Raw genomic sequence first — 18,734 nt, 5'->3', positions numbered from 1 at the left:
ACTGACTGCAAGTCAGCTCTCTAAAATTTTCTCGTTCTTGTGAATAATTCATGCCATATTCTGATTGGCCTCTTCACACTTTCGTAAAGAGATCAAATATTACTAATATTATATATCTATACATGTAAATACGGGCATATTTTTATGATATAATTTATGTTTTATACTTCTAAATGCTAAATATTTCCGCTTTCTCATCAATGGATTGATAATAATTAATGCATAATTAAATGATATTTTAATTAATGAAAACGTGAGCATTTATATCATACAGTTAGTAAGAGTTAGTAAGACTGGCCGTTGGTTTATATTGACGCTTTATTTTAATAGACCTTCTTTGCAAAATATTGTTCAACATCATCATCTTGGTACATTTACCGTTTGCACGACAGAATCGCTACAGACTGTCCATTTTCAGACGTGTACAAAGAATGGGGCTTTTCAAAGAATTATCGGTAATCTACAAGGACATTTTCTATAAATCGATTTTAAGACAGCTAGCTGTAAATTTGAAGATTTTTTAAGATAAGAAAAGCCAGAAGAAGTAGTGTCCTTTGGTTATGTAAGTGTGTTTCCAGGGTTCAGTGCCCTGTTCTCAACAGCGAAAACCCTTATTAAAGCAAATTTTTACATAATTATTCCTGATACAAAAAAATGAATTAAAGTGTCAGCATATGAACGAACAAAATACTGGAGACCTTTCTAAACGTTGAATTTTTAAAACAATATAAAAATATCCAATTATTTGTGATTTTTTTAAAAAAGTAATTGTCAATATCTAACAGCAAAAGACGTATTAAGGACGTTATGACATTGAAAAGATATGAAATAATTATGAATTTTTTGACATAATTCTCAGACGTTGAATTTAATGAAAAAATATGATCTGCGATCGTTTTCATTTTTTTTATATACAAAATTGTTTCTTCTTTTTCATTAATAAAGTACTTGTGTATGCAATATCCTTGGAATCTAAACTCAGTTGTCACCATAAGTTTTAATCGCCGATGCGAATGGTAGAAATAATCTTTTACAGTCTACAGTTGTTGCATAAAACATGTAAATATATAACATAATAACAAAATAACAAGATATAATGATTTTGATGTGTATACGACGTCAATTAGATATAGCGTCTTTTCCGACCATTTTGCCTGTATTACACTCGTGTTTGAACGGAAAGTACCTGTTACTAAAAAAAGATTAAGGTACCTGTCGCAATATGATTTTCGAAGCTTTGTAATGGTGTCTAAAAACTGTTTTGTCATAAATTCAGGAAACCTACATCGAGAAATGAATATATAGAACTATGTGAATAAAGTCAGTTGGTATTCTTAACCGTGATAACTTCCAGCAAAAAAGAAATGTATTAGTGAAATAAGAAAATAGTGTTAGTGAAGAGATTTGTTAAAATTGAATGATATTTGATGTGCTTATACTCAGAATCAAACAAGAGAATTTGAAAAAAAATCCAGCAGATTAGATACATGTATATGCATTTTAAACAGTAAATTGCTTTAAGTGATTAAAAGATTTTTTTTTTTACTAAAGTCTGTCCCAAGATATTTATGCAGCACATGTGGACGATTTTTGATAGAAATACACATACCTGTGAAAAAAGTGCAATTGAAATCGATGAAAGGGAAAATTTCCAAGATAACTTCATTCACACATTATCATTTTTCACTCGAAAAAATTCACAGGAACGAAAACAGATTTCCTACGGAGATTTATATGGGGAATGTTGACATCTTTTTCCATTCGGAAGTCACTCGGAATACCTCGCACACTTTTTCAACGTTATTTTCCGGGCTTAACAATTGCTGATGCAATGCAAAATCCCCGTAGACTTTCTATTTTTACCCGTGTGTTGAAACCTGACAAGCTAGAGGGGGCGTTTCAAAAGGGAAATCTTTGGATTTTTTCATTCTATTGAATGAACATCATCTGAATCAAGAGGTATTGATAACTATTGAATAATTTAAGAAAATATGCGGCAAAAAGAACTTTGAACAGACTATAATTCCTGGAATCGATCCAGCGACCGCAAAATAAGAAAGACCTCGGCGTTACCAATAGGCCACGCATATACATGTACATGTAACAATTTTATAGAATGTCTTTTTAATATATGTGGCAATATACAATAATTGAATTAGAAAAGTCATTCATTGAAATAATTGTCTAATTTTAAATACGAAGACCGCGTTAAACCAAACTTATTCTAACGTAAACGTGTACTACAACACATGAATAACATACTTTTTATTCGGATGTCTTTGGTATAAAGTGGTTCAAATTGCATACTATTTTCCTATATACATGTATCTAACCACACCTAAAGATTTTAATAATGTCGTGTAAAATAGGTTAGACCATTTTTACCTTATGATATTGTGTTTTTTGCATTTCTTTGAATATATTCTAACTACATATTGTATAATGTATAATGTTGAAAATGCATGATGTTTGTAAAATCGCAATATCGGAGGCGAAATTGTATACCTCTTTTAATTTTGTAGTCTTGAATAAGATGACTTCAGATGTACGTAGCTGGCCTTTCTAATATGCTAGATTCCATGCAAAATCTGTGTTAGAATGCGTCCAGATTACGCTTATGTGCCTTGATTAATACAGTGGTTACTTTTCTGTTTAAGACGTCGGATTTTGTTTTATGTATGTGGTCAGAACTGTAAATGTTGCAGTGAAGCCCAAAACACAGGTAATCACAGTTTACGAAGCTCATCGAGACGAGGCATCGCCTTTGTGAGGTATCACCTGTACGAGATCACCTTAATCACGTTACATGTATATGAAAATAATAGCTAATGATCTTGGATTTTCATGGCTACTGTAGTGCGATTTTACAAACATCATGCATTTTCACATCTATCAAGCAAGTTTGAGCGAGGTAGATTTTTTCAGCAATGGAGATCATGCTCTGTTTCTTAAGCTACCTCTGCAGTTCATTTATATAGTTAAATCAACCATGAAATAGTACTATTATCTATTTTACATGTGACCAGTTCAAAAATAAACCTTTTCCAGCATCTGAAACATCTGGCTCTAACTCAGAATCCGCGTTTTTGCCTCTAAATCAGCAAACTTTCATCTAAAAAAGGTCCCTGGTTATGCTTGCCAAAGACACAAGCGCAAGACAGAAGTACATGTAAGCCCCTTTCCGACATCCGCTATAACTCAATATGCTTGAAATATGTAATTTAAAAACAGCTGTGAAAAAATCATTATAGAAAAGTATATTTTTTCCTAAATCATGCCAATCACAACAAAACGTTATATTCACTGAAATAAGAATATGTTCACTTATCAAACAATGAACGCTGTTAGAATGGGACACACTTCATGTACAATCAGAAAACAATAGCGATTGCGTCACTGTGGATTTCAATGTATACGATCAAGCGGAATCACATCAGCCAAGTGACGATATGTAGGTCAGAATGTTCGCATCCTGTAGGGTAGAATAGCACCATTGCATGCACACAAAAATACATAATAAGTACATAATTATATCGAAACACAGTCATAAAGATATCATAATTTTACACGATTAACGAGCAATAAATATATGGAATATTATTTTAAACTTCATTGAAATGAAGCTTTAACAACTCTTCCGTGTAGAGGTTTCACGGGCCGGAAGTTGTCGAGTAGTCTCCCTTCACAACCATTAGTGGGCCTCTCGTCTTTGGAATACATGTACAATCTTCTGAAATCGTCAATCTGTACAAGGAGGCAATTGCTGAATATTAACTTAGTACTATTAATATTTACACCTCCGGGAATATCTCATTTAGTATAATACATGAAAATGAGTAAAGAACTTGGAATTGCTGCTTTAAGAATAATAATGTTGCATTATGATAGATTGAATAGCAAAAAAAGTACATGTATATCGTATTATATTAAGATTGGTTTTAAATAAAAGACACGTCAGGAAAAAACATTCACCAGAGAACATTTTAATCAAAAGCAATTGCATAGCGACAAGCCTCGTTAACAGAACTTTATTTCGCCCGTTTGTAATATGGCCTATTTGGAATTGGCTTAATTTATTGTCTATATTAACTAATCATTGATTTACAGAAGAAATACATACTGATCTCGCTCTGTTAAATTTTAAAAGTACACAGATATGATTTGAAATCAAAATTTTATTTTTTTTTGTACAAATTGGTTAATTTGTTTATTTTGAATGATTGACCTAAATTTATAGGAGAGATACAGAGGTAAGAATTCGTTGTTATGTAAACAAAGCTCGAATTATATAATTCTATTTGTTTACAATTAATGTAAAAGAAGGGATTGCCATTTCTTTGACAAAATGACTCTTGGCAAGCAAAATAAACTGATTCAATAAGTTCATAAATAATTTTAACAACAGAAAAAAGCAACATTTGATTGAAACTTACACCAATTGAAAACATATGTAAACAATAAAAATACTCGAGCTTTGTTTACAAAATTCTGTATCTTGCTTATAACTCAATGACCGACTTTCAGATTTTGATGAAGCGCATTAAAAATACCTATATTAGAACCATTATAACAGGAACTTGGACTTTGGGTAGTTGTGTCAAACAGCAATGTCACGTATGCCTGTCTATTTCATTGCTGCCCACTCAGTGAAAGCTCATTGAAATCAACACGATTTGTCTGGCTTCTGAGCTAACACTACGCAATCGGTGTATATTTCACTTGAATCCAGCATCATTTTTAACATGTTTTGACGCAAGAAGTGATAGCTACGTCCTACGGAAAGTCCAAGGCCTTGTAATAATGGTTCTAACTATTCTAAACATTAAAAATGGAAAAGTAAATTTTAAAATTTTGAGCTCAAATTGTGTCTAGGTCCCTTTAAGATCAGTTTATGCTTTGAATTAAATATCATTTACTTTGTACATAAAACAAAATTAATGAATTTATGAAAATGACCTGATCAGCGGATATCATCATGGGGTATCTGAACAGAATCCACGTAACTCCTTCATAACATGGCGGCATAGTGAGCGAGCCTTCATAAGTCCAATAATCTCTCAAATCCGGATCTTCAAAAAATAAAAATACAGCGTTACAGACATGCACAACCTATAGTCTGTCGCAAGATATCTTGGATTCACATTTTGCTTAATTGCTTGATATTTATAAATACCTCAGGGTTCAAACGATGTTCATTCAAAAGTATAAAAAATTTCCAAGATTTCTCAGTCGAAACGCCTCTGTTAGCGTATCAGGTTTCAATACAATGCTAACAAATATGATGTCTACGGAGATTTTGTATTGCAGCAAGCCCGGATAATTACGTTGAAAAATTGCGCGACGTATTCCGAGTGTATTCCGAATGGAGTAAAGATGTAAACATTCCCCATTATAAATCTCCGTAAGGAATCTGTTTTCGTTCCTGTGAATTTTTCTGAGTGACAGTTGATAATGTGTCAATGAAATTATCTTGGAAATTATCCCTTTCAACTATTACAAGTGCACTTCTTTCACAGGTATGTGTGTTTTTATTAAAAATCGTCCAAATGTGCTGCATAGATATCTTGGGACAGACTATAGCACAGGTCGTACTTTGTGTACATTTGAAAGACCAGACGTAAATTTCACTTCAACATCAATATGGAGACAGGAATTTAATGATTTTCATGACGCGAAGAAGTTATTTTTTTTTTCAAAAAAAATTCAAAAAGAATCGATGCAAAAAATGAAAGAAAAGGAAACATTCGACTTCAGATCTAGAGAACAGGGTGAAAAAATACCAAGTCCTTTCTTTTCGAGTATATGTAGGGCAGATTATGCCAATCATTCACAAAAGCACCAAATTGAACTCTATTACCTATTACAGTAAAACACGCTTATAACGAAGTGCCAATGACGGACTATTTTACTTCGTTATAAGCGTAATTCGTTATATCTGCCAAGTTTACAACGTGTAATAAACTCACAGGGAATTGAAATCACTTCGCTGTAAGTGTCAATTCATTATTAGCGTGTTTGCAATAACCGTGTTTTACTGTACTTGATCGAGTGTAAAAACATATTATATAAAAACGTTTTATGTCCAGTCTTTAGGGGAGAAATTTCTTTCTATAAGACGTTTGCAAGGTCAATATCGAATAAAACTGGATTCCTGGTACTTCAAAAAAAAAAAATCACGTTCGGTTGCAACCCTGTGGCACAAAAACATTTAATACTCGTAAAAAAACTTTATTTTGAGACGAGCGATTAATTTTTCGAATTGAGTTATGACAATTTCCTGCATTAACAAAGTCTAGACATAATAAATTTGAAATTATTTAGAATAGTTTTGGGCTGATTTTTTTTTTCATTTTTTGATCCATTTCAATTTTATAGCCTGTATTAAATTTCTTTTTTATAATATTGCTTCTATCTACAGTGAATTTACATTTTTATCACATATGCATACATAGATCTAAAAAGGTTACAATTCAAATTTGAACAGCAGCAGTGTTGAGGAGAGAGAGAGAGAGAGAGAGAGAGAGAGAGAGAGAGAGAGAGAGAGAGAGAGAGAGAGAGAGAGAGAGAGAGAGAACAAATACCTGGCAACAAACCAACGGGGTTGAAAGGGGCGTTTGTAGTCTTCTGTCGACCCTAGGACCGGGAAAAGAAATATGATTACTCTTTTAAAAAACTATTCTTAAACACATGTTTTGTAGTGTGGATGACTTCGGGATAAGTTTTTTTCTGAATATTTCCGAAATCTAAGTTCAATGAACAGTGTTTCTGTGTTTATTGTGGCATACATGTAAATGTATGTAAAACTTTTATTCCTATGTGCAGAGAAATAATATTTTCCCTCTTATGGCAAGACTGCATGGAAGAGTCTAATTCTATTTATGAAATACACATATTTTTTTAAATACAATGTATACTACATGTATACATATTTTGTCGCCTTGTGTGTGTTTATGACAGGTAAGTGTAAAATTACACTCACCTTATAAGCTATTTCAGCTAGTGTATCTGGAAACAGAGCTCGGATGCAAGCATTTTCTTTTCCAATCTAAATGAAAAAAAAAAATTCTTATATTTAAGATTTTAGTGGACAAAAATAACAGTGATTGAAAATAAATGTGCAAAGAGCGATAACTCTTTAAATGAACCTGCACGAAAAGGGACATGACACATATGCCGTTTTCTTTTCCAATGGCATCCTCGTAGTTCTGGAACAAGGAGGCATTCCAATGAACCAACTGCACCTGAAAAACACATTAAATTTAGATCGTCTAAACTCCTTTACATGCCTTTGGAATTGTCGTATTTGAAACATTTTTATTCAAATCAAAATTCCTTGATTTTTCCACAAATTTCAAATGTTTAAAAATATTTTTTAAAGAAAAATGATACAACATTTTGTGTCATAAAAACTATCACTTTAAGAATATAGCGCTAGCAATCCAATTCGATTCATTTGGTAAATCCGCTTTCTGTTTTTAAGCCTAATTTCCGGGTTGGTCAAATTCAGAGAACAAAAGACGATTTAATTAATTAAGAGCCGTGTCATTTCCCCCCCTTTAACAAAATCACGTTCAAAATTCACACTTTCATCCTACACTTTTGAATGTTCGACATTTCCTCTTTCTATTCTCGTTTTTATTCTTTTAAAAAAATCATTTGGACCGTACATTCCATTACAAGTTTTTTACAAAAGGACATTTACCAGATTTTTATATTAATTTTGTACGAAGAATATGAAATATTCTTTACATTTCTATATCAAAACTAATAAGATTGCGTCCTGAACCTACTATGATTATTTGGGTATTCAACTTCTTTTTTTCTTTTTCTTTTTCTTTTTTTACATCTATTGCATGATCGATGTTTTTACATGAATTTAACATTGTTAACATAAAATGTTTAAAAAATATTACAAACCTGAAAATTTTACTAAAGGAACGACAGATTTGTTGGTTGTTTACATGCATGTATGTTACCACCCTCCACCCACCAACCCCCATGTATATTGTCGGTCTCGCATATGCATACATGTCATGCGCGGATCTAGAGGGGGGGTCGGGGGGGTCCCGACCCCCCCCCCCCCCCCCTGGAAAATGAAAATTTATTAAATTTACATAGAAAAATTATCGCGAAAATATGCCTCGGACCCCCCCTGGCAAACACAATTATCCTTCGGACCCCCCCTGGAAAAATTTTCTGGATCCGCGCATGCATGTGCTTTGTAATAGTTGTCATGTTCGTGTTTTTATCTTTAAAAAGGTTGAAATTTTGTATAGGACACTGCTGTTACTAGTATGTAAGACCGCTTATTAGATTCCGACGATGCCTAAACGTTGAAAGCTTGAATGTTAAAAATGCATAACAAACGTCTTTAGATTGGTCTAGATGTTACATTAAAGTTTTAAAATTCAGAGAATTTAAAACTATCTATAACTGTTATAGATAGTTTTAAATTCTCTGAATTTTAAAACTTTAATGTAACATATATAGGTACTGAACATGTCTAGCGAACAAATCTAGGGTTCATTCTGAAGATATATAAATTTAAGAAATTTAATTTTGATTTATCATTCTAGTTCAAATGCTTTCAAGCCCTCTTCCCCCTCGATTCTTTCAAATGTTACATGTATAGATCATTGCTATTTCTCATTTGAATTAGTGTTTGCCTACATTCAATTTGTTAGACACATTCTTCAACGTGCAGAGAGTATGATCGAGTGTCTTGAATTTTACGTGCACGAACACGTGAATGGCCATACGATTGATGCCAGTTGAATAAACCAGTGTAGGAGATTCATTTCCATTCATCTTCATCATACGTGGTTTAAATTACATACTCGCAGTCAATTATATTTTTAATTTCGAAAGACTGTCAAAATAAAAGGAAGGCTTCCCATTCATTCTTCTCATTCATGGAACTACAAAATTGAATATATAGTCTGTGGCAAATCCCGAAGTTGTTGTAGCCATTTCATTTTGTCGATTATTACATGTATTTAAATTAATCTGGCCCAATAGAGTAAAGATAAATATATATTTTCTCGGCAGAACTTTGTTAACATTATCACTGTCCAGTGGGTTATCTCTCTTTTCTGAGTAAAATTTTCTTTTTTATTCATAATTCACTACCTAACTTTCGATTTGCTGTACAATATCATGCCTCAATTGCTCAGTGTGTGGTCTGGGTGTCATGGGTTCGTCGTACATTTTTTGGAATCGGTTTATATTTTATTTTACAACTCTTTACATTGAAACGATCTGTGAAGACGCTCTTGTAGTCAAAAAAAAACTTTTGGCATTTCGATATAACTGACCTAACTAATATTCATCTTATATTACACTTCACATCAGACTGCTGTAATTCTGATATCCTTCAAAATTTATTTGAACTGTTTCGAATAAAACAACAAATAAAATTTCAAGGCAATGCTTTAATCAAGTACGAAATACTCGTATGCCTCCTACACGCCTGAGTGAAAAAATATCAGATTTTTTTTTTACCCTAAAGGGCCTCGCACTATATTATGCATGTAGTTTTATGATAGGTACTTTTAAAAAAATGTCACTACATGCTTACCTCCATAGGGAACGCCTTTCCGTTGACCTTGTGTTCTGACCCCCGGGTGCTGTATCGACCCCAGTGGAAGCGGACGTCCGATAACTCGTACTCTGACCCCGGGGGTAGGGGCCCGCCTGATATCACTGCACGAAAATCATTACAATTCGTAAGAATGTTGTTTCAGGTAATTGTACATCATTGTATTGTGAAAATTCATCAGTTTAAATGACCATCGATTCAAGTGAATCATTGTTGTTGAAAGTTAAGTTTTTTGAAAAGACAAATGCTAGACATTTTCCCTATTTTTAAAAGCCGTACACAGAGGTAAACGCGTCTATTTAGTTGATATTGATTAACCACATCATATTTCATGTTTTTATTACATGTATGTGTGTTAGTGGATATGCATACTAGATTTAATTCCTTTTAAATTCCAGATCATATTATTAAAAAGCCTGCCGGTAAATCATAAATCGGAATACCATAATGCAATAGTTGAATAAAGTGGGTGGCTAATTCACTTACATGTAGATTAAACACAATTCCTGCTAAATCAAACAACTTTACCACCTTAAAAGCAATTAAGTATTATCGACATCAAGTTTAATTACTGATACATGTGAGAAAATTGTGTACCTGAGCGAGCAGAAGGGTCCAATCGAAGAGAGGTTTCCACTGAAAGAGAAATAAATAGAAGAAGTTAAAAATCTTTTATGATGGGAATTTAAACGTGTCTAGCATGTGAAATGTAAAAGTTATAAATGTAGATCTATTCAAATTGCTTTTGTTATTGTGCTTTATTTTATTCCAGTCCATAAATTTCTGTTCAATTTCTTTATTACCTTTTTAAGGGATTATGAGTTCGCATTGAATATGGAACATTGAGAAGAGAAAATTCAAGCGCTTTTTAAAAGATTCTGTTCTAATAATTTTTTACCAGCATGCTTTTACACCTTGATACACCTGACCTACTTTGAATATTTTATTAAAATCATAGAAATTTTATCCATTTCCCCCAATTCTTATTGTTCGACATGGGTAGATGTTTACCAAACCAAAACAAAAGCCCAACTATATAAAAATCTCAAAATTACTTGCAATATAGAAGCAAGTGAAAGTGTAAAAAATGTAATACAACTCCTATATTTTGCCTATTATTCCTTAAGATTTCCTTTCTTAATTTTGAAAATTGATCAGAACCTTACTGATATCAATTTTTTTTTTCATCAGAATACTGAAATGAAAAGCAGTTCCAGTCATGTGTTGGTAAATTTCAAGGATTTTGGAAATTTTGTGCATGTTTATTTGCTACAATGGTGAATATTAAGCTATTTCCCACCTGACAGTGGACGAGGGGGTGCTCTTGATAATGCAAATGAACATCGTAGAATGATTCGATCATTTATATCCATATTTAAAGTTTTCAGTCCGATCAATTTTTCGGTTCTTTTTGAATGACAAAAATGGGCATTCCGAATAATTACGTAAACAGCTGAGTGTCAGTAAAAATCTTCGGAGAAGTGACAGATTCTCGCCGGGACGTAAACCACCAATAATTTCTCTACCTATTAATATATATACATACCTCCGCGATACTTGGGGTAGATGATAACGTTGTGACCATCGTTAAGGATGTCAGTCTCGCGAGATGTGAAGTAATTGATTGACAGGGGCTTCTGCAGGAGGGCGGGGTCAAACTTGGCGTCGTTGGATACCAGGTTGATCGGAGACTGGAACTGTCCCGCGGCTGCTGGGTAATTCTCCTCCCACTCCGAGGCTCCTATACAATCATATCATTAAAAAATATTGCAACTCATATAACCTTTGCGGAATTTAGTCAATTGCAACTCCTCGGGATTATCAGACAGGAGAGGTTTGATTTGGACGGATTATTTCAACCGTTTGTCTTCGCAACTTCTCGGGCTCCTCAGAGGATCGGAAAATAAAAATGTGTTTTTCAAAGCTCTGCTGGGAAGTTCCACGGGCCCTGGAAGTTATTGTAAATATATTGCATGTGCATGTATAAAAAAGTAAGGGTAGGACACTCTTTTTGGGGCGAAATCGGGTTTGACGAAGTCTGGGCGTTCCTCAAACGAAATTTCGCGATAAATCGTTCAAGTATACTTTACTTACGACATATGTATACATTCGTTCCGCTCCAATGCTGTTACGTCGAAGAAAAAGGTGTTTTTATACATCCAAGTGCTAAGAATTTCGCTAGACTGGTTTACATCCGGTTTAATCGCAGTGAATCGAAAGATAAGTTCTGATTGGTTAATAATAAAATAAACCTGCTCGTCAATATAAGGTGGCGAAACTGATAACAATTTATGGTGAGTATGTATCAAATGTTTGAAAGGAGTTATGCATATAGATACTGGGTAGTTTGGCCTTTCAACAATGAAATGCGAGAATAATGAAGAAGATTGACAAATATCGATAAGAAATTAAAGAATTTATTTCATTATTGACCAATCAGAACTTACCTTTCAATTTACCTTTCGATTCACTGCGATTAAACCGGATGTAAACCAGTCTAGCGAAATTCTTAGGCACTTGGATGTATAAAAACACCTTTTTCTTCGACGTAACAGCATTGGAGCGGAACGAATGTATACATATGTCGTAAGTAAAGTATACTTGAACGATTTATCGCGAAATTTCGTTTGAGGAACGCCCAGACTTCGTCAAACCCGATTTCGCCCCAAAAAGAGTGTCCTACCCTTACTTTTTTATACATGGACATGCAATATATTTACAATAACTTCCAGGGCCCGTGGGAAGTTCCGAGTTGTTGCGATTGGCTGCTTTGTTGTGTGTCTTAGCCGAAAAAGTTTGCTTGAAGTCTTTTACTTTATTTTGATAAATAGTTCCAATAATTAAACTGCATTCTCATATGGTACATGATATCATACATAGGTGTCGGAACCGGAGGGGGGGGGGGCAACCGGGGTTTTGTCAAGATTTCTAACAAGTATAGCCCCCCCCCCCCCCACACACACACACTTTCAATTTTCTTCCCACGCTACTGTCATATATAGACCGCTTTTAACGATCATTATATCCCCGCATTTTCAACAAACAAAGGGCATACTTCTTATCTATAGAACAATGACTAAGTTTATACATGTACATGAAGCTGTGTACTCACGTGCATACATGTAACCCTCCGGCCATTCTTTGACCCGTACAGTCCTCACCATGCAAATCATCCGGGAATTTTTGGTGGGTACAGACTTTTGACGTTTGAGAACAGGTCTAAACCTGGTCGGGCATGGTCCTATGGAGAGAGTTAATGCCATTTTACATTTAATCGCCGTATACACCCAAACAACAAGAAATACAAAAAGTGTCCGGTCGCGCAGTGGTCAAGCAATCGCTGTTGCTTAGTGAGTACTCTTTAGTCTCACACGGTGACCTTGAACATTTAGTTCCATGGTCAGAATATGGTTGATTACTCATCATGGGTAATTAGTGAATTGATACAATTGAGGTTGGCTGACCAGGAGTCGGTCGGGCATTCTCGGGCATTTCCGGACAACCTCGTCAAACCGAGCGCAATGTCGGAAAGATCGAGAATCTGCAACGAGCGCAATCAATTGGGAGACAAATTGAGTGAAATTTTATCATAATCAGACATCTTTAAGATTATAATAAAAAATACTGCAAATGAGTGATTATATGAAAAACAATAAGCCCAAATAAATCAATATTTTTTATTTTCTGCATGAAATTATTAAAAAAAATTATTTGATAAAAATTGATATTCAAGATAATGTAATCAACCATTTGTAATGAATCAAACACATTCATTCCTAGCATTCAAATCGTTCATGATAATTACATGTAATGGCAATTGAGTTCAAGGTGCATGGGAATAGATGTTTATCATTGACAAATTCGTTAATCCTATTTTGCATGTGCAACTGCTTGTCAAACTGCTTGACATTTACACGGATTTTATAACTTAACAGGATAAAACATTCCTATCGGTCAATCAGATAGTAAGTACGTAAGTAGTGAGATAACAGCTTCCTAGCCGATGAACGCGCGATGTCATAATTCTAATAGTGGATCACTTGTATACGAAATAGATGGCTGTAACAAAGGTCCTCAATACTGTGTGAAACGCCAGCAAAACATGCTTTATTTTCTGACATCCAAACATTTATGTAACGGTAACATTGTGCACATGTTGCATGTAACAGTGTTTCATGTTCATGTTAACTTCAAGTGCATTTTGGATTGTTTTGTTAATTTTAAAAACGATACTGACAATCAACAACTCTCTCTCTCTCTCTCTCTCTCTCTCTCTCTCTCTCTCTCTCTCTCTCTCTCTCTCTCTCTCTCTCTCTCTCTCTCTCTCTCTCTCTCTCTCTCTCTCTGTGTTTAACTGAAAGTATCTTTGACAAATACTGGATTAGTTTTACACAATTAATTACGAACGTGCGTGTCACATATGCATCTCATGTAACTTATCTTAACTTTTTTTTTTATAAAATTGTACATGTCAAATACTCTCTGAGATGACCTTTTGAACTTGCTTTGCGTGCAGAGGCTTTGTAATGGAGGATTAATATAAAGTAGCAGTTTTTAAAGGTCTCCATCACATGAAACTATGTACAAGTCCATATCAATTGTATGCATAAAAGTTTTTTAATATTAAGAAATAACCGTGCACCCCCTCCTAAAAAACCGGAAAAACAAAAAAAAAAAAATTATGAACAAGTATAAGTCCGCAATTTATAAATGCATATGAAAAGCTATGGTTGTCAAATCATGACAGTATTTAGAATTAAGAATTTACTGGGCCTATTTAAATAAAATATTAACAATATACTTGATTTTTTAGATTTATTATTTACCCAGTAAATTGACATATCAGAGAATCTTGTTCATCAATATCATGATCACTTATCCCCCTCTCTCTGTAAGGGGAGACTACAAGAGTATATCCAACTCTGTAATTAAGATCAATTATAAATGTACCATACACACACGAGAGAGAGAGAGAGAGAGAGAGAGAGAGAGAGAGAGAGAGAGAGAGAGAGAGAGAGAGAGAGAGAGAGAGATATGAATTACCTACCTACCTGGTGGAAGGCATTAAAATTTCGCTTGAATCTTGTATGTTAATCCAGGAGGTTTAAATGAGCCACATCACAAGAAGAAAATCGACCAAGGGATTTGCTCACTCAATATTACGATGCCTCTGTCGGTGGAAATTTCCTGTTCTCTCTCTCTACAGAGGACGACAACTGTTCACATGTATATTGTACATTTTATGATATTCATTTGATACCTTTCCAACTCGATCAATAAAGCCTTGTAATTGATGCTCCTAACTATAAAACATATAATCCAGCGCTCGCCTTAAGCTAGACCTACACCTGTTTGTCAATAGATATTAAAAGTTTAAATGTATATTATACACCTTTCCCCGCCGCTTCGGACAGTCAAAACTTTATTACGATGTACAAGAGCTTTTAAACACCGAGAGAGAAAATTATACACTGTATATTTCGGAATTGTCCATAAAGAGGCCCCGTTGAGGGAGTTCCCGCGATATTTCACAGACTCCGCTACGCAGTATGACGCAGCGCTTGTCTCCGGGGCCGCTTGCTACAGTAAAGAGAGAAATAAAACCGATTTCTGTCGGCGGGTTATGTCGAAGGCGCCGCACCGTGCCGTCGTGGTAACGAGACTGTCTTATTTCGAAGCGACAGGATAGATTTGCTTTCTTTATAAACGTTGATCTACATGTATTGTCTCGAATTCATTGCATTCGTTTCTTATGTGATTTTGGGTTTTTTTATAGTTGTTTTTTCGTTTTTATTTTGATCACGATTTCTCATGTATTATTTACCTATACATACATATCTTTTCTTGCATGTATATTTAAGAATATACGTGTACAAGGTATTTTTTGCGTGATAAGGTCCGTAAATGTTGTTTCGTATATATTTCGATATACCTGATAGAAAAGCAGTGCTATATCAAGAATATGTATTAGCTTTTTGACGATTTAAAAGAGAAATATCTGCGTTAAGTATGCTGCTGAAAACTAGGTTCTATCGTGTATATGTAGAGATTTCAAGTTTACGCTGAGCAAATAATGGGAAATAAATGTAAGCCCCACCCCATGCCGAAAGGCTTATTAAAATTCTAGTAGACGGTCAGTGATTTTGCCTATATACGAAGAAAACATGTCTACATGTACATACAACAAACAGTGTATATTTCACTATGTGTAAACATGTGTGATTTCTTAAAACTATTTGGAAGTTTCGATCAATATTTGAACAACAATGAAATGGACTGTCCGCAAGTAATAAATCATGATAAATTTAAACATGCTGAAAAATAAAGCTTTGACTTTTAACTCTGTTTAAACCCTCTATTCTTCTGCTTAAACGCTTGGATTATTTGATAAAATTGCGCGCATAATAATTCCTTTCTATTTTATCTTGATGAAATCTATCAATCCGGAACAGCTTTGTTGATAAGTAAACTATTTTAATTGACTTTTTCAACCTTTAAATATTCAATACATTTTTTTATTTACCTTTTTTACACTTTGACGGAGTCTACTGCAATGAAGTCCGACGAGATGTTTTATGGTGTTATTGTTGGGGGGGGGGGGGGGAGAGAGAGAGAGAGAGAGAGAGAGAGAGAGAGAGAGAGAGAGAGAGAGAGAGAGAGAGAGATTTAAGGGGATCTGATGAGTTAATAATATTTTCAACACCTTAAACTGCATAGTTTTACAGCCTCTTTGAAAACATAAAAAGCCATTCATTATTATATTTCTAACTTTCAATATTTTCTTTGATTTCAATTTTGTTGGTCCACAGTCGAACACACTGAAGATTTTTTTTATCCAGTAGAATTATCATATCTTTCTAGTAAACTTGCAAAATGTGTCCGATACGATACAATATGCACTGATTATAGAAAAAGAACATTCGTTGCCATAGAAACAGTAACACAACCACTCATACGTTTTACTAAGAGAAAATGAAGTATTTATTTCTTCATAAAAGAGTGCCAATACTGATATTGGAAAAGTATCAGGTTGCCATGCTCAAAACACCAATGTGTTGCATTGTGATCTTTATTTTACTAGTATATGTACTTGTATGTTCTAGTCTGCCGCATTTTTTGTCAATATCTAGTTCATTTGAGAGCTAGAGGAAAATAAATCAGTGTTTCTAAGGCATCCATGGAAAAGACCTATCATTTGGTAACCAATGGAAACGTTTAAATTGTATTTAAAAAAACTTTTTAATTCTCTGTTGAGTGGCAAATAAACTAGCTCAAGCTTGGGTCCGTTCGGACACGCAATTAAGGGAACTCCACACCTTTGGGGAAAGTTTCACAAAAAAGGATCGATTTTGGGGGAAAATCAACTTTTAAAAATTTATCTCTATGCATAAAAACAAAAGTCCTTGCTGTATTCAAACTCGAGACCTTCAGGTTTATAAACAGAGATACACATCCAGTTTTGGTATTATAAACAGTTTCAAAATGGGTTGAAATCGACATTTTGTGTCGTACTGTCATAAAAAGGTTACATGTAAAGTCATGGGGTGTTGAGTACCCTTAATAAGAATGCAATAAGTCAAATCGTTTCGATACCACCTTCATTCAACTACATATACGACTACCGAGGACGAGCATCTTATCATACGATTTTTTATTGTTTTGGATAGGTTTGGAATCTTAAACTTAATCAAGGGCCTCGACAATTTCAGACTTCGAATTTCAAAAAAACAGCTGGAAAGATGTAGATTTTGGAGTTTCCCTGCATGCAGATCTGCTTTTTTTCCTGAAGGTATGAAAACTTAATCATTATTTTCCATCATAACAGCAGGACACTAATTAGTAGATGCCACAACACCTGCGCCCGATAGATGATCAAGTATCTACGTTAGGAGTTAACGAACTTTGTCAGCATTTTCCTTACTAATGTTTACCTGGCAAGAAGCTTACTAAAAGTAAAAGTTACGTTAGCTCAGAGAAGGAAATTGAAAATTGAAAAACTTCATGTGTGGATCTAAAAAAGGGCGTGGATGGGGGAGGGTCCGTACACCCTAAATAATTTAGAACTTATCAAAATTATACAGCAAAGTTGCTGTAAGCAGACCTCAAGCCATTCCTTTCTTTAAAAAAAAACTTGGACAAAATATTCTGTTTGAAACAATGACCTGCTAGCGCTGCACTATTTAATCTTTGTAAACCGTAACAAATTTAACTCTTTTTTTTGGGGGGGGGGGTCTTATTCCAACATTGTGGTAGCAATTACGTTGCTTTTTGTGATATTTTCTTTATTCAGTCGAGCTCTATACTTTAACAATATGTTACTTGTACTCTTAGATAATAAAAATGCGTGTATATGTATATATTTAAGCAGTCATGATATGTAAAATTTTGTATATATTCTCTTGATAAAATGTAGACCAAGTTCATGATTTATTTACCATAAAATCACACTTCCTAAAAATGTTTTTATCTAGAGATAAAATAATAATATTATTTTTTTTATTTCCGTCCCCATTCCGACGATTACGACATGCCTTTTCCTGCATTTCTATTGGTGACATCTTTTCTATGGTCATGTAAAAAAAATTGACAAACTTGTAGATTTTTCATTTGTCGATTTGTAACATGTTAGCTGTGCTATTTCAGAAAACGGAGATATTGTACCAAATGCAAACCCTACAGATGGAAATGCGTATTATAGTGACAGGTTACATGTAAGTAACAAACAGGATTTTAGAGCTGAATGAGGAATTAGATTGAGGGCCTGTGGAGTTAACTGTCCGAGCTTTATAGGTTACACGATTAGAACTACACAAATTCATACCCAGACACATGTATATACTATACACACCAACACGGATGCATATTCGGATTTACAAGTTTACATGTCTGGAATTTTGAACACGATTACCATACCAACAGGCTTCAACAGAAAAAAACATCATGTTTGGTAAATGGGGGGGGGGGGGGTCACTCTAAATATTTTGGGGCTTAAAAAATAAACGTATGGTTAAACGTTTGTGTAAAAAATAACCCCAAATAACGATTCGTCAGCAATGTTACAATACTTCAAAAGGGATCGTTTTAACGGAAAGTGTCTGTTATGCTTAGTTACACATTTTGTAAATGGTGCTTTTGA

At 34.2% G+C, this 18,734-nt stretch overlaps 1 protein-coding gene across 2 annotated transcripts; it reads right to left on the bottom strand.

The window, feature by feature from the left end:
- Positions 1–2,105: 2,105 nt before the first annotated feature.
- LOC105318247 (carbonic anhydrase-related protein) lies at positions 2,106–14,939 on the bottom strand. Of its 2 annotated transcripts, none has more exons than XM_066078960.1 (10): positions 14,646–14,939; positions 12,711–12,839; positions 11,145–11,339; positions 10,196–10,234; positions 9,578–9,702; positions 7,146–7,241; positions 6,980–7,045; positions 6,582–6,633; positions 4,957–5,069; positions 2,106–3,744 (listed from the first exon to the last, which is right to left on the bottom strand). In XM_066078960.1, exons 2-10 carry the CDS (start codon positions 12,769–12,771, stop codon positions 3,610–3,612), a joined length of 882 nt encoding a protein of 293 aa, XP_065935032.1. In that variant the 5' UTR covers positions 12,772–12,839; positions 14,646–14,939; the 3' UTR covers positions 2,106–3,609. The 2 variants fall into 2 exon arrangements, with proteins under 2 accessions (XP_065935032.1, XP_065935034.1); XM_066078962.1 differs by having other exon boundaries at positions 14,650–14,939.
- Between the last annotated feature and the right edge of the window lie 3,795 nt (positions 14,940–18,734).

The sequence above is a fragment of the Magallana gigas genome, chromosome 3 (genome assembly GCF_963853765.1).
Source record: "Magallana gigas chromosome 3, xbMagGiga1.1, whole genome shotgun sequence".
NCBI classification, from domain to species: Eukaryota; Metazoa; Mollusca; class Bivalvia; order Ostreida; family Ostreidae; genus Magallana; species Magallana gigas.
Note: the sequence above shows the minus strand (reverse complement) of the source record. Positions and strands in the feature narration are given on the sequence as shown.